General features: G+C 34.5%; 2 protein-coding genes across 2 annotated transcripts in view; one reads left to right on the top strand and one right to left on the bottom strand.

Moving 5' to 3' along the window:
- Positions 1–4048, bottom strand: part of LOC137388701 (uncharacterized) — a 57173-nt gene extending 53125 nt beyond the window's left edge. The window contains exon 1 of the mRNA XM_068075157.1: positions 3929–4048. Coding sequence (XP_067931258.1) covers positions 3929–3945 — 17 coding nt within the window. The 5' untranslated portion in view covers positions 3946–4048. The remainder of the gene's footprint in view (positions 1–3928) is intronic.
- LOC137388702 (lymphocyte cytosolic protein 2-like) overlaps positions 1–25460 on the top strand; it is a 120672-nt gene that overhangs the window by 8737 nt on the left and 86475 nt on the right. The window contains exons 3-6 of the mRNA XM_068075159.1: positions 10137–10189; positions 11782–11849; positions 15663–15712; positions 19911–20001. Of these exons, the coding sequence (XP_067931260.1) occupies positions 10137–10189; positions 11782–11849; positions 15663–15712; positions 19911–20001 (262 nt within the window). The remainder of the gene's footprint in view (positions 1–10136; positions 10190–11781; positions 11850–15662; positions 15713–19910; positions 20002–25460) is intronic.

The following is a 25460-nucleotide window of genomic DNA, read 5'->3' as shown; positions in this document are numbered from 1 at the left end:
AGGCCAAAGGGATAAATTTGAATAGATCTTGGAATGAATTAAGCTATTTGCATGTATTTTACTATTCATATAACTAAATGTCCCTATAACATAAATGATTGTTTACATTGTAGGGGCGTTTACTGTATTAACCCTTTCGCAGGCAGAGCGACATTATTGTTGTTTTGCGATACTGACGACAATGGGCAGAGCGACTATTTTGTCGCCACCCGAACATTTTTTTTAAATCGATTTTTGGTTGGCTTATTGCCTTTTTCTGTTAAATTTGTTTACTACTAGTAAACTAAAATATATCGGTCTTTGTTGGAAACTAAAAATAAGCCGTATTGAGAAAAAAAACGATCGTTTTTGCAATATTAAACGAACGAAAAATCCGAAATAAAAACGTCTTTAAATAAAATTGGTAATTTTGTTTGTAGGTTGTTTCTGTTTTTGTTTCTGCTTTCTGAATGTTTTCCCAGAGTGCAACAACTATCTTTTAGTGCCATGGCACCCTCCAAACAAAATTACTCACGTCTCTCTAATGCTGCAGGGTTTAGTAGTGTTAGTGCTAGCAGTAATAGATTGTGATAACTTTTTAGTGTTAGTAGCCAGAACTAATAGTGACAGTGAATCTGGTTCAGATTGTGACTGGAGTGATTTTGCATCTGAATTTGAGAGTGAAAGTGATGAAGAAGCTAGTAACAGTTTTCATACTCATGGAGGTGGCAGCGATGCTAGCGCCTGGACTACTATCAGAAATTTATATACTAATCAGGCCTCTGTAAGGGCAAATGCTTCCAAAAGTACCATAACTAGAGAAACCGTTATGAGAAGAATTGACTTGAAACACGTTTATTTGTATTTACTTCTATCGTAAACCCATAATACACGTTTACAATAGGCCTATCATAAATAAGAGTGTATTAAGGATTTTTTTAAATCGATTTTTGAAAAATTAATTTGCCCAGGCGGCCTCAAATAGCCTAAAAAACTTGCCTGCAAAAGGGTTAATATTAGCAAGCACAGTGCCACTAAATGTGGAGACCTTTACCCGTAGCGACACTACAGCCAAAGCTTTCAAAGTCGAAAGTAGCCAAATAATCATACTTGTTCATCATTGGTCATACACAGTTTAATCAGAGGCGACTAAACCCCTGTTTGAATGGATGAGATATTACTGGCTAATGCACTATGATATTTATTCACAAACAATCCATTAGCGATTCAGAATGTGGTAAATGAAACTACTTAACAGAAAATAGCTGGAATCATTTGATTGCTATATGGTAGCTGGCTGAAACTTGACAAATTTTTGGCATCTGTTTAGAAGCGTAGCCAATATTGAACACTACCGGCGTAATTCGAGATTGTGACCTGTTGAGGATGGTGTTCTGTTAAACGCATTGCAATAACCCTATAGCTACTACGCCATAGGTCTGCTATAGTATTACCAACAAAGGTCGAGGTCAGCTATGTTTATCATGCCTGGCCGTGCGGACTTTGTCTTATGACATATACTAATTATATAACTATAGGATTACTATGTCATCCTGATAAAGTTTCTCTTCTCGCAAATCTGCTACTGTTATTGGCTAGTTTTTAACCAATGATAAGGTAGGTATGTATAGATGATACCAAGTCCTTGACAGGGCAATCACTCAGCATCAGAAGTAGTTATCATTATCAAAGATATCAGACTACTTTGAGTTAGAACTTTACTGTTGGGTATTCCATGATATGTATTTAGACCTTTATTATACTGAGCTCAGGTTTGTAGCAGGATTGTCTCCTCCGTTTTTTGATCTCGTTCTTGCTAGCCTTTGCGTAAGACTTTTGAGAGTTAAATTCTCTTTTACCATTTGGAAAAGTTGCGCTAGTGTATAAGGCTATTTTGATGTCGTGTTTATTTGAAAGGTTTACTCGAGTGCATTGTCTAATATAAGCCCACGCAGTAAGCAGTGTTTTTTATAATAGCTAATATAAATGAGGTCACATTTTTCGTGTATATCTCATTAATCAACTTGACCTTTAACGAGGAAAAATGAAGTTAAAAAAAGAATTTTTTAGGATGAATGCGCACAGCCATTTGTTTACCGTTCCACTTGTCATGCAGACCACGATCTTGATGAAATTCTTTGAGAAAAATGTTTTAATGAATATAACATATTCTGCTAAATCTATATAACATAGGATTTGTGTTGACTTCTGCCTTGTTAGAGTTCATTTAGTTTTTTTAGCTGACTGATTCATTTTATTTTTATTATGTGTGAGGAATCCATTGAAGATTAACTATGGGATCCGCTAAAGTCTGGTTCCTATATACGCCTATATATTGCCGGGGTGTTTCATTTTCAAACAGCAACCCTGAATCATGACAGTGACACCGTTGTTTCCATGATGGCATTGCAGCACCATATGGGGTTGTATCGCTATGCTATCACTGTATGTAAACTTGGTAAATATTAAACAAACAATGTCTCTGTCCATCCTGGATGGATATATCCTATCTCAGTGGCAAGGAACCTCGCCAACTGGAGATACACCCAGTTCCATAGAGGAAGTTGAGGTTTGATATCATTCCTCTCACCACCTAAGGCCTCTTCAGAACCACAACCTGCTGTTTACAAATTATGTGTTCTAGAACATGGCCTAGTGTTCTTGAACACTAGGCCATGATGCTCTCATTTGCTAACATTGGGACCCTTTCTTTATATGCCATATAACCTAGTTCTCATTGCTCATGGGTGTATCACTTCCGTACCATACAGCATCAATAAGCATCCCGTCTTCATTCCTCGAGTACATAAGCTCTTTTTCTCAAGAGGTGATGTATTTAACTATTTGCACTGCTTACTGTCTGGTATGTTACCGGTATGTTATAGATCTGTCAACAAAAGCGAATATCACTTTTGTAGCCATGATCGACAGTTTATGAATGGAGGTAAAAAAGTTATTTCGTTTGCATGAACATCAGTAGGAATTTGCATGAATTCGACCCTTACACGAGGTGTTTGTCACTTCAATTTTGAGGATGACCTCACAAGATTAGCTATGTTTATTCTGTGTGTTTTTCATGTGACATCACACGAGTCTAGGGGAAGTTTCTACTAGCCAATGTAAGCATAACTGGTACCCTGGGAGTCTGGTGCACCCTAATAAATCATCTAATAAGCATAGGTGCCATTCTGTGATGTTGCAGGTGGTTGAGTGGTGCAGATGAATGTGGGAGTTCAAAAACTGTGTGATGCAATCTTGTTTTATAACCTCGAACCGTGACCTCGAATGGACACAGCTCATATTGTAGTAAAGATTTTGAAACTGGTCTAGTAGAATCCTTGCGGAACTTTCCAGAACAGGAAGTGAAGAGTCACATTGAACAATACATCGCGATACTATGTGTACTATTACTATGCAGTAATTCAGTGCTACTCTGAAATGTCTCAGCAACCGTGTTTTCATGCTTCGAACGGTTTTGGAGTTATCTTCTGCTGACGAATTCGCACCCTACCGTTTCAACAATTCGGAGTTATGCTAGATAGATCTTTCTAGGATACACAGTGTATCCCTCATAAGAAAACTTGTAAACTCACTTTCTCAAAGCAAATGCTTTCGCACAAATTTAGCGAAGTAAAATGGCATTGAATATGCTTGGATTTCACCGTTTCTATGATTTAGGGTAGAGGCAACTCCGTTCCCATTCAAAGCATGGAAACACAGTGATATATCTGTATTGAATTTCACTTGCCAAGGACAAGAGTCAGGGATCTAGGTATCAGGTGTTTTTTGATAAGACAAATCCTTAAATTGAGCAAAGATTGAGTGGCATGGCATCAACACGGTTCAGACTGAATGACACATTAATGAAATTGAGGGGTAATTTCAGGTTACTGTTCCAACGAAGCCGAAAGCGCTCTAATACTGTTTAGTTTTGTGTGTTTTCACTCACCTGCATAAGAATGTCATTTTCAGTCCATATGATATCAATTTTCTCAAAGTGACAGAAGCGTCGTAAATGCCTTTAGGTATCTCAGCATCTAGCTCTGCATGTTTGATGGCAAGTGCAGCCAACTACCTTCCTACAACAATAACCTTAAAGCCACCATTCTCAGTACTGGCAGAGTTGCATCATACTATAAATATCAAGACTGGGACTGTGCTCACGAACTTAGGCAATCTCTACCTACAAAGTTAATCTGGCCTACTATCTGTTTTGTATGTCAAACCACAAAAATGGATTTCCTGGCGCGAGTGTTCTGGCTCAGGACTTTTTGGCGTTACAATTCCTGGCGCAGGTCACTTTGGCGCAGATATTCGGCTGTGGGTAACGAGTTCGGAATTTATCTAGTGTTGTGAGTTATTATGGCTCAACAAATTTTAATCAAAGCGAAAAAGTAAAGTTGTACATTACAGCTACATTTACATATTTGACAGACATAGTTCACGAGATCCTTTAATCGAATTTGGCGAAGTGATTGCAAACATTCTTGTAATTAACGAACTGGTGATTAAAAGTGGATAAGTGATTAACACCGGAATAGCCACGCATCATCAGCCTCAACAATTGAAACTGCTCGTGTTAAATATACAATAAAACGTCGAGTGAAATACTGAACGAGTGAAATACACCGAACTGAAATAAAATTTCAGTTTACTTTTCTTATGCATTTTTTACGTATATGTATATTCTATGTGTGAAGTTTTATGAATGAAATGTTTTTGCATGTTCTTATCGTTGTTCTTATCGTTGTTATCTTATTTATTTGCTGTATGTAAGCGTAAATAATTTTTCTGGTGTAAAAATAACACTGCTAAAAATTCCTGTGCTAAAACATCTGAAAGTTCTAGACCATCAAAACTATTCTTATAAGTACTTGTTCTCTTTAGTTCATCCCAGAGCCGAGAGCATCTCAATAAATATTTGCAGTAGTTACATATATATAGCATTAAAATGAATGCTTTATATAAAGCTACCTAACAAAGCTTTGTTTAAAGCATTTGTTTTATGTATAAGCCAAGTTTGTACATAAAATTTAAAAAGCTAAATTTTATGTGTAAATAAACTAACTTGACAAAATGATCTTTACTATAATAACACTTGTGTATGTCTGTTTGAAGCAACAGTTGCAAGTTGGGAAAAATATTGCATCATAGGAGACTCGTAAACAATCAAATAGGTTTTATTGTTGATTTATTGTTATTTTATTAAGCAATAAAAAGAGGTTTTTTGTTACTTGACCTCAGAGACACCTGAACTGATGTGAAGGTTTGGCTATGTATAAGTTTGGTAGTGGAGTGAGTGACAGATATACTCTTACTCAACTTACTCTAACTTAGGCTTGATTTAGTTTAAAACAGTGTATAATTTATTATACTAGAAATTCCACTGCCATACAGCCCACGACCAAAGTGATATTGGAAAAAAGAAAGGGTACTGATGGTTGAGAAATGCAATATTAGCAGTCAAATGGCACTGCAGCGCAGTAGGATAACTGCAATGGTAGCTGTAATGTACTGGGTGCGGGTGTTATATACAACAAACAGCAATAATGAATGAAATGAAAAGATTATATGTTTATATCTCTACCGTGCAATAGGAGAAATGCAATATTAGCCAATATTAGAAGTAAAATGCACTGATATTATTAGAATAACCAATATTATTAATATAGTAATAATATAAAACCAGTGCACACTTTTGTTTACATTTCAAAGCGTCATAGCTAACAATATCAAGAAGTTGTGACATTTATATAGATTTTTAGAAAATCTATTTAAAAAAGTGTTTGGTCATGACAAACAGCAATAATGAAATGAAAAGATTATATGTTTATATCTCTCCCCCTGCAATAGGAGAAATGCAATATTAGAAGTAAAATGCACTGATATTATTAGAATAACCAATATTATTAATACAGTAATAATAGAAAACCAATGCACAATTTTGTTTACATTTCAAAACGTCATAGCTAACAATATCAAGAAGTATCAAGAAGAATATCCAAACTTATAATTAAATATTGTGATAATCTCATTAGAATCGTTAAAAAAAAATATCATCGTCATTTCCTTTACGTTCACTGCTTTGGACATCAGTTAGAATACCAAAGTACTCAAAAGTTTCCAAAATGTCAGCTACTTTGAAATCGGCAAAAGAGAAATGATTTCTGTACTTCTACGTTAATTACAGAAACCGTCGCCAATTCGACAATGCTATAGACTGGTGAAATGTGCACGTTATTTTTTCGTGAAATGCGCATGACTTAATTGTTCCCTTTTCTGTCGCTCGACGTTTCGTTTGCCGGTCTTAATGTTGATAAAAGTAAGGCTTGGCCAGTTTTAATAACGATTTTAGGCCAAATTAATCTGTCTATTTATGTATAATCCGATCAGATGGGTTAGTTTTAAGATTTTGCGGTAACCTTTCAAAGACTTGGTAACGTGTTTAGATAGGTTTGTATGTGTTTTGTATCGTTATTATACTTTAACGGATCTACAAAAAATGGTTAAATTTGTTGATGATATTTCGATGCAAGGGTTTCGACGTTGTTGATGAATAATTTTCGTAAGTTGTGTGCACATGCATTTATCATAAAAACTCTCAAACATTCGCTCCGCTCGTTTGTTCGTGGGACTATTTGCTGGATTATCTCTAGCCTCCAATTTTTAATGCGTTTCAGAGCCCAAAGAACTATGATACATATTTAAAATAATTTTTTATAGATTTAAAATAGATCCATAATACAAAATTACGTAAAAATTAAATGTGAAAAATCCAAACTCTATAAAATTGCAATTATTAAAGTAATAATTTATAAAGAAAGATTTCTGTTGTTACTGTACATGCGAACAGAAGTGTAGTCTTGACAATGCACATGTTTGTTAATAGAGTGGGTGATAAATATTCTTGGAGTAACTGACTCTAACTTACACTAGATACAATTTAAAATAATTTGATTTAAATTATTTATTAAATTTATTTTATTTAAATTAAATAATAATGTCTTCTGTTATTTGTACAAGTTACTTTTTAAAGCTACAAATGTAAAACCTTTGTATATAGTACGTTGGAGATGACCTCACTGCTTATGTCATATATCGCAAAAATCTGATCATAAATCGAGGTTGGGCTCTACTGCTCGTGTTTGATTGGTTAATTACGTTATTACCAAATTGTTTTCTGTATTTTATGCAAAAAATGATGCTTGTGTATTTGCTCAAATTTTTGTACTCTGTTTGCTAAAAGACATTCTTATATTTGTATAGCGAGATTACACATCTATTACTCTCTAGGCTATTTTTATTCTTTAACTGACTTTCTCTATGAACTATAAATTATACCAAATAATTAGTTTCGATGATCGTGTGTGATAAAATTCTCCACACTATATATATAGTACTTCATTGGCAATAATTTCATTTCAAAAATAGAATTGTTTTGCAAATTGGGCCATACAACAATAGTAAAACAGAACAAAAGCAGCCACTAAAATTGAATAAACTATCACAAACCCATCCGCATTTACAGCAGTGATTAGTGCACTGCATAGTGTACTCATTATGTAATGCCATAGCTGAAACGATGAAATACTAGTCACGCACCTACTATCATGAAGAGAAATATAAATTCAGCATTCCGCCGATCACCATCGCCAAAGTGGTACGCATTGCACAGACTGTCGTGGATGCTTTGCAAAATATCAGGAAAGTTTTACAGCTGCAATATTTCCTGACAAATTCACATTTCCTCAGCGATTGCATCGGTTCACAGTGCTCCTAGTCAATGAAATGAATGAATAATCACTGAGAAGACAACTCCAACATACCACGAGTATTATTTCTTTGTTTTGTTTTTCAGTTTTAGTTTTAGATTCTTCCTGTTTCTACTTTTGAAACATTTCCTTTGTTTTGGTAAATTACTCGCATTTGACTTGAAGCTGTCATCATTCTCTGCAAACTGATGAATCGAAATCAAGTTTTCTAAAACATAAGCTGGCTTTCCGGCACTTGTTTACCAGTTTTTCCCACTGCTCATCAGCTGTCATGTGACCATTGGGTGGCCGTGTTTGCTAACTGTCAAATAGCAGATATGTAGTCAAAAAGCCTTTTGTCGATTCGAATGTTTTAGTCATCACATCGAAAGTAAAATTGCTGTTACAAGCTGACTTGCCAACTTAAAATTTGAGGGCGCCTACACTTAAAGGGTAGATTAATGGAGACAAATCAAAAATTAATTTTAATTTGATGTATGAAAATAAAATTATAAATTTATATGTACAAATTTATAATTTTATTTTAACCGTATGAAATTTTTTAATTTTCGTGTCACAATGTTAAAACTCATCAGAAAATATATCACTGGTGTGGGTAGGTTTGATCAGAAACAACTGAAGGTGTGTATAGGAAAATGAAGTAAGGCTCACTATTGATTTGCATAGCAGCTTGAGCATTGAGAAGATGTCCCTTTCTCAATGTAACAGTCTGTGCAGCCACGCCTTAAAGGTTGACTTGCAACAAAATTCACATTACAGTTATTTGGTATCAAAAGATTCACCATGTCTTACTCTGTTGTGTTGTAAGTGCCAAATATGTGGAAATGTGATTACAAGCTCTTAAAAGCTCAAAAATGAAAAGCGGCCGTAGATTAGAATCTCTTTATTTCGATGACGTGACCACGTAATTTGGTCATCGTCTTGTCACGTATGTTTTCATGTGAATTGAAAGGCCAATACAAAGCTCAATATAAAACTTATTGTAGTACTAGTTTATGACAAACACTTCGGGTTTTACCGAAGACCCCGTATCGAATATAGATGCTCGCCACTTTACAGTTTTATTTCGGCATTATTCAATCGTCAAGTCGTAATCTGATCATGTGTCCCAATACTTCGCAAATAATTTTTGCAGCACTTTTCGATTATCACAGGTGACCAACAGGCCCGTCATGATTATCAGATAATGATATGTACTCTTTCGAGCTAAGGTTAAAAGTTTAACGATTTTTTATAGTAAGTTATAAGATATCAGTGCTAAAAGTGACAGCATTACAATGACGATAAAACAGACGCGTAAGAACAATAGACATAGTTTTATTAAATGCATGAACTATATTTGTGAAAATATTTCGACGAATAAGGTTGCAAGAAAGTGTAAACAGAAACCATCTCTCACAACTACATCACATTTGAGCCGTTTTGGAAAGGGAATCCAAACTACGGCGGTCTCGTGTGGCTGCGATTTTCTGTTCGTTTTTGAGCTTATAAGAGCTTGTAATCACATTTCCACATATTTGACACCTACAACACAACAGAGTAAGACATGTGAATCTTTTCATATCAAATAACGGTAATGTGAATTTTGTTGCTAGTCAACCTTTAAAGATAGTGCCAACGTATTTAGCACACTGACTGCCAAATTCAAATTTTGAGAGAAATTTTTGTTGATATCATATGACAAAAAAATTTCGTATGGCGAGGGCAAAAAAAACATGTGTTCCGCGTCGCAAGGTGAAAAAATTGTATAACAGCGTCATCATTACCTGAGGGCGCACTGTAAATGTCTACAATATTGACATGTAATGAAATTCATTAATCTATTCTGAGAAAGGTGTTGTTAATATAGAGCTTTTAAGCCTGAATGATTTTCGGCACACCCAATTCTTTGAATAGCTGCTGAAGTCTGTGACAGTGGCCCAGGTTTATCAGTCAATGATATGTATCCAAACTCTTGAGTAAGAGAGGTCAAAGGTCAATATCCTTTAGCTGTTATCACTTGTCAAACTAAGAGTGCCGGTTCTAAAGGATTCCAGCAGCTTAAATTGAAGCTGTATGTGTCATTGTTTTTATTTCATACTCAAAATTTATAGTGTTTGTCATTATTTTTATTTTATACTAGAAAATTATAGTGTTTGTCATTGTTTTTATTTTATACTAAAAATTTATAGTGCTTGTCATTGTTTTTTATTTTACACCGATAGACTGAGTTTCCTTCTGAGTTTGGTCTGTTAAGTTGTGTAAACCTAGCTTGCTGCATGCTGGTGTACTTGTCAAATTTCTAGCATATTGAAATATGACCTTCATTGACCTTCATGTGTCATGTTTGTTCATTTATTTTATTAGTATATTTGTTTTACAATGAGTTGTTTTACAATATTGTAGAGTCTAACTCAGAAGGACCTCAAACAACTTGGTGTGAAAAGCATTCATACAGGGTAAGGCATGATATTGTATAGCATTCATACAGGGTAAGACATGATATTGTATAGCATTTATACAGGGTAAGGCATGATATTGTATAGTATTCATACAGGGTAAGGCATGATATCGTATAGCATTCATACATTGTAAGGCATGATATTGTATAGTATTCATACAGGGTAAGGCATGATATTGTATACCATTCATACAGGGTAAGGCATGATATTGTATACCATTCATACAGGGTAAGGCATGATATTGTATACCATTCATACAGGGTAAGGTATGATATTGTATAGCATTCATACAGGGTAAGGCATGGTATTGTTTGTGAATATAAATAAATCACAGATTTAAATAGTAGAGAGATTTTTGGAATCGGTGTTGGTTTACAAGCCCAAAAAAGACACAATTAACACTAGAAGTTGAGTGTTGAATTTTTAGATTTTTCAACTAGTCTGATTGAGATATAAGACCCTATGAATGATCATCAGTATGCTCAGGCTTAAATATTTGCTGTCTAGAATACTCAGATCGTATCTCCAATCTGCATGACTATCCATTAAATTCCTACTTGCCCAGAAAACAACTACCCTTATACCAGACACTAATACCTTGCAAGTCCACATTATAGAGCAATTTTATGCTAAATGAACTTTTTTTTTCCAGTACTCAAAATTTTACTTTGTTATTCTATATTATATTTTCACCTCATGGTCTAATTGAACGGCCTTGACCTGCGATAATATAATTCATATCTATCTATCTGCTTTTCCTTTATATGAAATGTTTCAGGTATTGAACTTGGTTTGTATCTGAAGATAAACATCTATTTTGAGCACTACCATTGAGAGATCTGTACAGCCGATTAATGCACGTGTCAATGATATTAATTAGCAATCATTTGATTGTGGAGGACTCATGTTCCATCAATCAGCATTTTTCAACCAATCGAACTCAACTTCTGTTCTTTTAACCCATGGGATGTGATCAACATTTTGTACAAGTAGTTCAGGTGCTCCGTTCTTTTGACCAGTGAGTCATGGCCTCTAATCTGCTCACTGTGTCTATTTAACCAATGTGATTTTTCTTCTGTTTTTTTCAACCACTGCAAAGACTACTATTATTTTTTGAACTAATAAAAGGCACAATTTTGTTCATTCAACCAATGAGACATAACTTCTGCTCATTCAACCAATGAGACATAACCTCATCTCATTCAACCAATGAGACAACTTCTGCTCATTCAACCAATGAGACATAACCTCTGCTTATTCAACCAATGAGACATAACTTCTGCTCATTCAACCAATGAGACATACATGTAACTTCTGCTCATTCAACCAATGAGACATAACCTCTTCTCATTCAACCAATGAGACATAACTTCTGCTCATTCAACCAATGTGATAACCTTTGCTCATTTAGAGATGAGACTCAATTTATATTAGTTCAAGCAATATAACTTGACTTCTGTTCTTTTAGCTAATGAGGCATGAATTCTGTTTTTCAATCTACCAGTCATATATATATTCTCATCGGCCAATCAGACCTATCTTCCATCATTTCAACCAATCAGTAATGAGCTCTGTTTTCTGAACTGTAGACCAATGCTGCACGCTATCCGAACCTACAATGAGTGCAACCCCGACAATGACTACGAGGTTAGCAGTGGTGAGTTGTAGTTATTTCAGTTTCTACTCAAGCAATCGCTTGTCACTTTCTGTTTGCAACAATGAGACACAGCATCCCACTCATAGGATCTCTTAATTCCTTCTATAGTCATACCTTGACATACATATACGAGCTCAATGCGTTCCAGGAGCATTCCAGCGTTCAATTCTCTCGTATCCCAAATCAATTTTTCCTATATTAAATAACTCAATATAAATTAGCTCATTCCCACCCTCTGTGAAATCGACCTAAAACAGGATATAACAATGGAAGAACGTGCCTTTAATTAACTATTCTAATTCAGCACATACATTTATAAAGTAACAAATACCTATCTAGTGGTTATGATTTGTAATAAAATGTAACATTATTGTGTACTGTATGTGTTCTTATCTTTGACACGGGCGGTAGCTACCAACGCGTTGTGAGAGAGACTTGGGGTTTAGGGCTTGGTAAAAGACAGCAGCACTTTCGATACGCAATGCTTTTGCGACACTACGTAACATAACATAAACTTTATTTTAACTTGAATGAAGTTAGCTTACTAGTATCTTAAAATATGTTCAAATCTTACGTTAAACTAAACTTAATTCAAATTTGTTTCATTTTTAGTCTTTTACTTTTCTTTCTTTAATTGGCTCTTTTTGACTCGCTGTTTGAATTCCCTTTCGCCTTCACTTTTATCTGGACTGTTTAAACTTTTTTAAGCTGACCTGACGAGAGAGACCAAGCAGTGATGTCCTTGAAAACGGCCTCTTGCATACTTTGCCACTTAGCGACCTCATTGAGAACCGTCTCAAATGCTCGTATCTCAAATTTGTCTCGTATCTCAAATTTGTCTCGTATCTCACGACAAAAATTTGCTTGAACTTTTCCTCATATCTCAAATTTTTCGTATGTTGAGACACTCGTATGTCGAGGTATGACTGTACTGCTATTAATATTATATTGTACCCTATTGCAGGTATAACCATAATTTACTCTCATGTATACTGTATAGTGTATATGCATATTGCACTATACTATAGCCTAGAAGTATGTGTGTAAGACAGCATATTCTCTTTAATGTATTGTGCACTACACAATTTTCAATGTTTAGACCTTTTCAATGTCCAGAGATAGGCTAGTCTGTATTAGTTCAAGCAGACGAGAATTGTCTGTACTTGGTATAAGACAAGTTTACTCTGAAAATAAATATTGCTCGTGATTATCTTGTCGGAAATAACACTTTTAGCTATAAAGCAATGTTTCGAGCTTTGTTTACAGAGATTTAATGCATTCTGATACAATGTTCACATTTTGTCATTTCCACATTTGATTATGTGACTGGCAGTTGATTGTTGTATCAGCAAAGTGTAGAATACTGTAACGGTGGAGCGTAGTAACCAGAGCCGTAATCATAATAAACTTCTTAACCACCACGATCGCAAGACCGAGTCTCTGTGGGACTGAGGCAGGCCCGACTATCGGGAGGAGATCGGGTTACCGGGAGCAAACCAAAGGATCGAGAGAGAAGACCGAGGGACTGATAATTGAGAGAGGAGACCGAGGGACCAGGAGGACACCTGTGTAAGAAAACAAAGGAAAAGGGGCGGAGCTGCCCAAGCTACGACCAAAAATATAAAAAAGGGAGAAAAAATCATTCAAAAGTTCGAGTCGTAGCGTACACGCTCTCTGCATGTATGCTCCTTGCTTGTCATGCATATATATGTATATATTTATTTATTAAATATATATCTCATTGCCACTTAACACAGGGCGTTGTTATTTGACAGTTTTGTGGAAGGTGAAGGGGACCGCTGTTTCCTTTGCAATACTACCTAAAAAGCATCTAACTCAAGTTGTAAAGTTTTAGAAGGAAATATAAGAAATGCTGTCAAAATGAGATCGCTTCAAATTCTTATAGATTTTTATCAGAAAGTATTGATATTTTTCCATTATATAAGATTTTGTTTTTGATGTTTGAGGTGATCTGACTGCTGGGATGTTTATAGATGAAAATCGACAAAACTTGATCGCAGTTAAAATGTTTACATCAAGTGAAAGTGCAATCATGATGTCTATAGTTGTAAAGAGACTCGCAGAATAACTACAACTATAACTATCAACTGGTGATCTCATTTTGGTATGGGTTTTTCTTGAGCATTTTAACGGCGATCAAGTTTTGTCGATTTTTAATTCTTGAAATATCCTGGCAGTTAGATCACCCCAAACATCAAAACCAATCGCAAATGATAGAAAAGTACCGATATTTGTTGATAAAATCTACTGAAATTTGTGCAAACTGCATTTTTAAGCGGGTGTTGATACTTGGTAAGATATGAATATACTTGTCAATATGTGAATATACTTGGCAATATGTGAATATACTTGGCAATATATGAATATACTTGGTAATATGTGAATATACTTGGTAAGATGTGAATATACTTGGCAACATATGAATATACTTGTCAATATGTGAATATACTTGGCAATATGTGAATATACTTGGCAACATATGAATATACTTGTCAATATGTGAATATACTTGGCAATATGTGAATATACTTGTCAATATGTGAATATACTTGGCAATATGTGAATATACTTGGTAAGATGTGAATATTATGCTGAACTGTTTAACTGAATTTATGATTATTTTTGATGTTTGAGGTGATCTGGCTGCCAGGTTGTTTAAAGAATTAAAAATCTACGAAACTTGATCGCAGTTAAAACACCCAGAAGTACAAGACATGCCCTAATATGATGCCAATAGTAGCGCCTTTTGTTTATAATGATAGATATAGTCTCATCAGCAAAAACAATGGCACAATTTTTAACCAGCCTACATGTATTTTTAAATTATTTGAAACATCTATAGCGATGTATTTAAAGCTATATGTGAACTGTTATTCACATGATCATGAGAATTCATTTATTTATTATTAAATTAAATAAGTATTCGCTGGTGATTAAACATTTTAATCATGTGCAACAACAAAATAAAATATATGTCAATAGAAATGCGTAACAGTGCAACGTGAGCGCTAGAGTCGATGCTAATAATGAGAGGGACAAGCAGCCGTTTCACTACTGATGTCATTTTATGCCCTCTCGTTGTTGACATCGGCTTTTGCATTCAAGTTGCAGTATTACGCATTTCTATTGACATATATTATATTTGGGATTTGCTCATAGTTTTTGGAATAAAACATCAAATATAGCCTTAGATACACCGCTGTTTATGATTAAATGACTTAAAAGTGAGTTGGTTAAAATTTGTCCCATGGTTTTTCTCTAAATGCTTGGTAAACATGTGAGTACCCCATGCTGAAGAGACTATATTTATCGCTTATGAACAAAAGGCGCTATGTTGGCATCATTTTTCGGCATGTCTTGTACTTATGAGTGTTTTAACTGCGATCAAGTTTTGTCGATTTTTATCTTGAAACATCCTAGCAGTCAAACAACAAACAAAACCTCAAATCATAAAAAAGACATCTATACTTTCTGATAAAATCTTCTAGAATTTGATGTGATCTCATTTTTACTTGCATTCATAGCAAGACTTGTGAATGGTAATCCTTCGTTGACCTTTTTGCAAAATCTTCCATTTTTAACATCGCAGATGAAATATTTTTTTACTTTGTGGCAATTTAGGTAGAGTACACCTCAGTGTGCACCGTCATCATAGCGAGTTTAGAATGATTTAATTCTAGAGTGAGGATTTTAAATTTACTTATTTAAATACCTTTAAATACATGTAAGTAAAATATGTCATGTGTTTCTGGTTGTCTGGCATGGAATTTGAAGTTCAATTATGTTTTGTAGAGGATGACGACGATTTCAACGATGATGATGATGATCTTTACAACAGTATGGTGAGTGAGCTTGATAATTTAACAATGGTGCTTAGCTTGCTATATCTTGCGCTGCCTCACATTTTTCACTCTTTTGTTGTGAATTTTTGAACTTAACAAACTCATCAGATGCTAAGTCTTGGCTAGAATTGTTTCACATAACAAACTCATCAGATGTCTTGTCTTGTTTCACATTACAAACTTATCAGATGTCTTGGATTGTTTCACAAAACAAACTCACAGAGAAATTGATGCATTTTTATTGTGGACTCTTCGGGTTTATTCAATCTTTGCTGTTTTGTTTGATAACGATTCAATTATGATCTTTCAATTTTCTTCATGCAGATACCAGTTGTCTACTCTAGATACTAGCTGTCTACTCTAGATACTAGTTGTCTACTCTAGATACTAGTTGTCTAGATACTAGTTGTTTACTCTAGATACTAGTTGTCTACTCTAGATACTAGTTATCTACTCTAGATACTAGTTGTCTACTCTAGATACCAGTTCTCTACTCTAGATACTAGTTGTCTACTCTAGATACTAGTCATCTACTCTAGATACTAGTTGTTTACTCTAGATACTAGTTGTCTACTCTAGATACTAGTTGTCTACTCTAGATGCCAGTTGTCTACTTTTGATACTAGTTGTCTACTCTAGATACCAGTTGTCAACTCTAGATACCAGTTGTCTACTCTAGATACCAGTTGTCTACTCTAGATACTAGTTGTCTACTTTAGATTCTAGTTGTCTACTCTAGATACTAGTTGTCTACTCTGAATACTAGTCGTCTACTCTAGATACTAGTCGTCTACTTTAGATACCAGTCGTCTACTCTAGATACTAGTTGACTACTTTAGACACTAGTTGTCCACTCTAGATACTAGTTGTCCACTCTAGATACTAGTTTTCTACTCTAGATACTATTTGTCTACTCTAGATACTAATTGTCTACTCTAGATACTAGCTGTCTACTCTAGATACCAGTTGTTCATTCCAGATATTAGCTGTCTACAGTTGATGCCAGTTGTCTACTCTAGTGGTTTGGAGTATCATCACAGATGAGTAAAAAACTACAACGAGTATCGACCCTGATGAACTAAAAAAAATGTGTGAATCATTTGTACTCTTTCGGCCTAGGGGTCAAGTTTATGAGAACACCGGTCATTGCTGTATTTTAACTCTCGGCATTTATTAGCTGGCAAGTTAATTTGGTTGGGTAATCAATTCGTATGATTAATGATCTATCCCGGATCTTCACATACCCTAGTGATTACGTCGCTGATATTTGAGTACAGTCAAGCTTCTACTCGCTATTAGCCTGTGAATTTTAACGTTCAAAGTAAGTTACGGTGTGAGTTAACTTCATGTGTAGATGATTGAAAGTATTATAGTCTTACTCAATCAAATTTGTTTCTATTACAACTCGAAGCTTCTTTAAGAAAAATGTACAAATTAGTTACAGGAAGTGTAATTGAAGGTTATAGATTCAATAATAAAACCTATGGTCTTCCCTCTCAATAAAGCATTCATGAGAAACTCAAGGTACAGTTTTTAGTGTAAAATGGTTAAAAATTGATTAAGGCAATGATTGTTTAGCCTTGAAACGCCAGAAACGGATTAAAGTTATTTGCGTTATTTGTAATGAAAAAATAACTTCGGAATTTGAGGATTAGTTTTTCGAATAGCTTTTTGCAATTGATTGTGATTGAAAATTGAAGTCTAGCTGTATTTTACTACTTGTCATATTTGTTTTTCTTGTAGTTGATGCTTCATATTATTTGTTTGAGATAGGTTTTATAAGTCATGCGTATAGATAAAAAGCTTTTTCTTTTATTTCTTTTAGTTTGAAAATATAGGATATTATTTTCATAGCTACTATAGTTGGTAGGTAAATTTCGATGCTGAAAAATAAAAAGAGCTTATTAGTTAGTGATCTAAAACCTAATTTGTTTACAAATAGAATAGTGTAGAGCTAAATGAGACTAATCTAGAAATCATTGAGTTAAAAATGAAAACATTATTTCAGAAACTAGAAATTCCACTGTCATACAGCCCACGACCAAAGTGATAATGGAAAAAAGAAAGGGTACTGTTGGTTGTTGAAAAAGTAGTTCTCGGCAGGAATTGACAGAGTATAGTGTAAATGAGACTTATTTGAAATAGAAATGTTCGATAAATAGCTTGAAAAGCTTGGTTTAATACAATAATAAATCACACCTAATCACACAAACAATCACACCTAATCTACTACTATCTCAAACCTGTTTTACAACGATAAAAAAATATTAAGTTAAGCTGTAGGCCTAATCTACTGTAATGTATCTATTTTAACAACAACGATAAGGAAATATGTTTATTATAACTCTGAAATGCAAAATTAGAAGTAAAATGGCAAGCTACTGTGTACTATACACAGTTTGAAAGTTGGTTGCGTTGAATGTAGAATGGTTTTGATAGCGATCTTTAACAGAAAGCAAGTATGAGCGTTCACGCGTCTGAAAGTTTTCTGCAAACTGCAGCAACTAAAATAAAAAATGTTCTCATCATAAAGGGGCGTTGTAGTTCAGCCCTAGCTTGCACATAAGTTGTAAATATTTTTGGCTAACGTTTTAAATAATGAAACCTTTGGTGATTGGACAAAAAACATAGGCTGATAAACTGTGTACCACAATTTCGTACGTGTAATTCGGCCTATGCCTCAAACGGTCTACGTTCATTACAGAAACCTTCGAATAAATTCGATTACAAGTAAACAATGCCATAGACTGGTGAAATGAGCACGGGTTTCTCGTGAAATGCGCACTGCTAAATTGTTATACTATCTGTCGCACGGCTTTATTGGCGTATCGTAGGCCGGTCTTAACTTTTATTAAACCGAGCTTTTCAAGCGTTTTGTGGCAATTTTTGTCCAAATTAATCTGTCTATTTGTGTATAATCCGATCAGATGGGTAAGTTTTAAGATAATGCCGATGGTTTACAAAGACTTGATAACATATTTAAATAGGTTTAAATGTGTTTTGTATCGTTATTATACTTTAACGACTCTACAAAACGATGGTTAAATTTGTTGATGATGTTTTAAAACAAGGGTTCGTCTCATTGTTGATGAATAATTTTCGTAAGTTGTGTGCACATGCATTTATCATAAAAACTCCCACACTTCGCATCCACTCGTTTGGTCGTGGGATTAACACACTCGGTAGTGAGAACTGGAACAAGTTATGTAGAAAAGAAAAATCCCTTGGCCATGTCGTAAATGATGTTTATGGTTGTTTATGATTCAACATTTCTAAAAATCTAGCTTACAACATTTAGCATTAGGTTCTGCAATAAAAAGGTATATATATATATATATATATATATGTAAATACATATATATATATTTATATATATATATTTATATATATATATAGTATTTATAACGCTACTGGAAATCCTTAGTTACTATACCATACTTTTATATGCAATCCTCATGGTAAAGTAACCCAATTCTTTCTCATATGTCTCTGTCTATGTATATAAATATCGTATTATATATTTATTTATCTATATAAATAAATATTTAAATTTATATAAATTTAAATACGATATTTATATATCGTATTTAAATTTATATAAATAAATATTATATAAATTTATATATAAATATATAAATTTATATAATATATAAATAATAAATAAATATCAGTGTTTGTCTGTGTGTCATTTGTATGTCCAGTTACAGCGATAAAGTTATAGGAACGAAAAATCTGCTTCACACTGGAATTGAATTCAGTTTGTCAGAAATCCAGTTCTGTGTACAGACGCACTATTAATTACACTACACGTTCAACTGGCCATGTCATGGAATACTTCTGCACATCACACTTATTACACCTGCCAATCTTTATTGCCTATTGGTTGAAATATCATGCTTCAGCTAAAACGTTTGAAGATCATGATTGCGTGAGAGATCACGACACAATCTTTTTCCGCACGCTGCCTTTAGAGGGCCGGACATAGCCCATATAATGGTAAAGATTTGGACTAGCTTAAGTTACTCAAGTTTATTGGGTGAAGAAACTTAGCCAATAGAAATTAAATTTTCTATGCAAAAACTTTTTTTTTTTATTACCCATGCGGCGTCGTGCATTCAGCTAGTTTTTTTCATTAAAAGTTAATAATAACACGGCACTTTCTTTCGCACTTTATCTGACAGTTAAACCTTTTTTGTAGAGTTCAGAATATTTGCCTCCCGACGGGTTGGCCGAGATTCAGCAACAGCTGAGAGGTGCAACAACAGCGGAGACGGAAGAATCCAACAAGGGTAAGCATGAGTGAGAAAAGTCAAGTGAGCAGGTGTGCGGGCGAGAGCTGAGTTTGGGTGTCCAACAGTGATGTGTTTCTATTATTGTTGTTGGCTAATTACCTGTTGGCAGGCTAATTTCCGAAGTCTTACACAGAACTTTTACTCAAATAAGCTCTGTGTTAGTCAATAGTTAGTAACAGGAAACAGTTAACCAATGTTAGTAGGAAATTACAGTTCTGTCAGTATTATTTTTTGCTGTAAATTTATTTGTTTTAAAGATAAACTTGCACAAAGTACTAGAAGATTTTATCAGAAAGTATTGGTATATTTTATCATTTGCAATTGTTTTTGATGTTTGAAGTGATCTGACTGCCAGGCTGTTTTAGGATTAAAATCAACAAAACTTAATCATATTCAAAACAAACGCTCAGAAGAAAAATATGTGCGAAATGACATCAATACTTATTATTGTTGCGGTAGTTGGTATCTTGGTATTTAGTAACGCAAATCAGCTATTGTGTCCAAGTTGCAGCATTACGCGTCTCTATTTGATTGGTCTCTTTGCGACCACAGAGGTCATAATCACACTTTCGCTTATTCTGAGCGTTTTAACCGTGATCAAGTTTTGTTGATTTTAATCTTAAAACATCCTGACAACCAGACTACCACATACTACAAAAACATTCTTAAAGGATAGACGTCTTCCTTCACCGCTATTGAAGTAAAACATTAATCATTTACTGTTTTGATTAGTAAATCATTTACCTGTCATCATGATGGTAAATCATCACCATTGGTGATGGTGACCAACGGTTGGTCACCATTGGTCACCATTGGTGATGGTGACCAAGGGTTGGTCACCATTGGTGATGGTGACCAATGGTTGGTCACCACTGGTGATGGTTACCAACCATTGGTCACTATTGGTGATGGTGACCAATGATTGGTCAACATGATTAGTCGTCTTACTTAGCTGTGACACGAGGACCTGTCCTTGTTATTTCAAGGGTCAGTGACATTTTTTAATCCAGTGCAATAATTGTTTTATTATTTCATCATTCTTCTCTTTAGTCATTCTTATCTTGAATTATTTATAAGGCTTTATGTTTCTGTTCGCATCAGAAAGTGTATAAATTCTTGAAATTCATCTTATTGCTGTGCTTGCTCATCAATAATATATTGCCACCTTTAAAAATAGACACATTCTTAAATCATAAAAACTCAGGCAAACACCTTAGATATGAAAATTTAAATTATTTATCACACCGATCAAACAACCCGAGTAGAGCGTGTGAAATTGTGGAACGCTGAATGTGAATGAGAGGGCAACTCCCATTGTCTGACTGCAGTGACACTTTGTAAGAGGCTTGCGGTTATGCGCTTACTATGCAACAACTTTGTTTGCGCACATGCGTGTAATTTGTGATTACACAATAACGTGACAATAATTTTGACGATAATTGTCAAAGCTATTGTGACAATAAAATTACCTGAAAGGAGATACAAGAATGTGGTGAAACTGGATGAGTCTTATCATGTTCTTATGTACTGTACGACGATAGCTTGTAGTTAGTGAAAGAACGATCTCCTTTTGAGTTTGTGGAAACCCTTTGTCTTCTTCATATATCTACAGCAATTGCCAGTGGAACAGTTGAAGATGTATCATGGTAGTTTATATGATGCTGCGGATTTGATGTTATCAGTCAGGGTGTCCTATCAGCCATAGAAGAATTGTTTAACTTGAAAGTTTTATCTTATAATACTAGGACATGGCTCATACGGGTTGTCATATCAGCGGAGAAGAAGCCATTAAGGCACTTATAGATCTTATCAGCTGATTAATGCAATGTTAGTTTTATTATCAGTATGGTAGATATGTGATGCACCGCACTGAAATACTAGCATATAAATGGTCTATAATTTGCAATGCGTTTCAATGTATAATAGCTTGCTAACGATATTTTGGTGAATAAAAAATGTTTGTTATTTGTTGGGAACAGATCACTCTAGATAAATAACTAAGTTGAATAAATAGGTAACTTCAAAAGCTTGTGAGACAGTAGGACAGATTGTACAGCCGTCTAGCCTGTTGCAAGATATGACAACTCCTAGTTGTTTATGTGCACTGCTTGTGAATGCCATTGTTACATAGCTGTAATAGTTGTTCTTTTTTCGAAATTGTTGAACTATTTCATGAATCTTTTAAAATTTTTAGACATACCTGTTCGCTAACTGTTTGAGGACAGCAAATGGCTGTGGCATTATTTTATTCCGTTTTGGTTGGTATTAGATAATATCATTAGAGAGAGAGTAGCAGATTGCTATATAGTCGAGCAAGGCACAGTATTGGTAGAATAACACAAACCACATGATTGAAACGCTGACAGCTAGTGGTGTTAGTCAGTTTTTAATAACTTACCAAAATGTCAATCTATCTGTAGTAATTGTATTTACGCAGTTATATATATACTTATTATGGATACTTTTATATGCTAAAACTTAAAGTACAGTTATGTTCACCGAAATGGGCCTATCTGAAGAAATTGTGTTTTTTGCAGTTTGTCTGAGATTAGATATTTCTATGCATTTATATTTTTCATCAATGACTGTGGATTATTTACATAGCATCCGGAGTGTGCTGTCTGATTTCCTGTTTTGCATACACAAAGCTTTAAATTCTAATATGGTGTCATCGGGTGAGCTTTGGAATTTGTACAGCTAATTATACATGTAGATTTTACCCAAAAAAGTACTACTGGAGTAAAATCTTTCAGGAGACATTTTTTGTTTCGCGACAAAATTTCTCAAGCATTTGTTTGATCTCACACCATCTGTTGGGCTGAGGCTAAGAAATGCAATCAGCATTCATGAACTTACTCATATTGCTCCAGAAGCAAAATGACCAAAAAGCTTTTCTGTACATTCCTCATGCACTCATGGGAGTTGTTTTCTCTATGCTGCCAGGAAAGTAACTAGTACTAGTACTTAATCAACTATAGATGAAGCAGCAGCTCAAATGCATGACATCTGAAGAGTTGAGAAAATACCTTTCAGAATTTTTGCGTACATACAAAAAATGACAAAGTAGTGAATGCCACACCCTTTGTGTTTTTGTCATATTACAGTGGTGGATAGTGAAGGGGGTTTGTATGGGCGCAGGTACATGAATCCAAACAATAAAATTAATTTTCAAGTCTCTTATCTTCAAATTAATTCTTTATTCTCACTAACACAGTTATAAATCACTAGCTGCCTGGCAAAGCTCATCGCTTCTAGCATTGTTGCAAGTTGCAAAGCAGGAGTTGTCCTTCCATGATATTATCGACATTTCCAAAGTAATTTTGTCAGTATATGGTAAGCGATGGCAAGCTTAGTTCTTGTATAAAGGTTTCCATACTGTGTAATCAACTTTATTCTTCAGTCAAATAAAAACTTTTCACGAATAGCCCATTTCTAGCGCATGCTGATTATGTGACAGTATTTGCTGGATTTTGACAGTATTTGTTCGTTTTTGAGCTTTTAAGAGCTTGTAATCACATTTCCACATGTTTTTAACCTACAAAACAGCAGAGTAAGACACGGTGAACCTTTTGATACGAAATAACTGCAATGTAAATTTTGTTGCAAGTCAACCTTAAAGTTTCCAGGTAATTATATTGGTTTTAACAATAATAATAATAATAATCACTCATTAATAAGCCTATCAATAACGCTACTACATACTAATTTTAACATACTAAATACAGCATAGCATTTTATTTAATGCCCTATCTTAGTGCGTCGCATTCTTATCACAACTCAGTGATTGAGGCTCAAGCAACGGTTAAATAGTTACGTTTACTAGCAGCTTATCTAAAAGGAAGTTTAATCTAAGGCCCTGCGAGTTTGTCAACATGTCTGCCTTACCTGCACGGTACTAAAGTCAACGTTTACTTTCGTCTGCTTGTTATTGGACTCATTGTATTACAGACTTTCCCTTCAATCAGGTAAGTTATGTGTAGTAACAAGTTGTAATCGTCTCCCACACTCTCTCTCCTGTCTTTCACTCTGCACTCAAAAGCCTGACAGTTGGCGACAAGTGGTGTTATTCAAACCTTATGATTTGGTGCCCGTGTCAAGTTGTTTACTTGTTTATGAGTTTGTCCTGCATGATTAACAAAAATATTTAGATGCGTATTGGTAAGGAAACACAATTGTTTGAAACAGATTGTTGATTACCTGGAAGGTATTTCGTTTTGCTTCGATTCTAATGCGGCCAGAATTTCTTTGCCTAGTAATTAAGTCTTCATGTGTTCTATTATACTGCATAAATCTGTGCCAGAATCAGCACAGATTTCATCATGAACATCAAAGAGTGCAGAGTGGAGTTTACTTCCATGGCACGTTGTATTATTTTTACACTTAGGTAATAAGTGTAAAAATGAGGTGTAAAGAGACGTGGTTGAAAAACACGTCTCTCTGTGGTTTTTGCTTCAAAGAACTATTATTTTTGCAAGGGCACTATTTCACTTTTTTCACTATCATCTTGACTCAAATCAACAGTACAGTAGCACCTCTACTTGCTGGCTTAGTTCGCTTTAGGAGGCGTTCCGAAAGCAGAAAAATTTGTATGTTGGAATGTATTTTATCATATAAATGCCCTTACCTATTTCAAACTCTCCCATAGCTCAGACATAACAATTGCATAAATTGTAAATACTGCATATGTAACGGTTAAAACCTGTAATAAATACATGTTAGATTTATATTTCTGTAAATAGAAGAAGTATGTTAGAAAAAATAGGGAGAAGTAACAAATAAAAATGGTATGTTTGTTTACCTTTCACGTGATTGGAGTAGACGAGGCTAAGCGCAGGCTGCGGAGAGTGGGAAGCCGGTGAATAAAAGTTGTAAAAAGTTAGAAGTAAACACTGAACTACGGAAGAAATGTATGTAGAGTCTTTCATAGGTAGAGTTTCTACTGTATCTCTTTTTCCATTGCGAAATATGTAATACATTTCTATTTATAAAAAAGCTTTCTGTTTTGCGATTTATGACCCAGTTTTTTTTAATCTGAAAGTGGAGAACATTGTGGAGACAACAACTTTAGAATTATAATGGGATGTATAGCAGATTGGTTAATCAAGTTTTTTAAAACAATTTGATGATTAGTTAAGCTGCAAATTAAAAAATTAATCATAATTATTGAATTTTTTTGGGTCGTTTTCAAAATATTGTAAAAATTAAAGTCAGTAGTTATGTTCATACATCTAAAAATCATTATAATCTCATGTATATATGCTAACATTGAAAAAAAATTGATTGTCATTTAAAATGCATACAAGTACTTGTTGAATAGAACTACTGGAGCAAGTTTATCTCTATCGTCTAAATTTAGTTACCGGTAATATTTCTCCGCAGTGTTATAGTAGTTTTCCTCTCACCGTTTCCAAAACTCCTCATTCAACATCTACTTCTCTTCACTCTACCATATTGAG

This window comes from Watersipora subatra, chromosome 2 (genome assembly GCF_963576615.1).
Source record: "Watersipora subatra chromosome 2, tzWatSuba1.1, whole genome shotgun sequence".
Taxonomy (NCBI): Eukaryota; Metazoa; Bryozoa; class Gymnolaemata; order Cheilostomatida; family Watersiporidae; genus Watersipora; species Watersipora subatra.
This window is presented reverse-complemented; position numbering and strand designations above follow the sequence as displayed.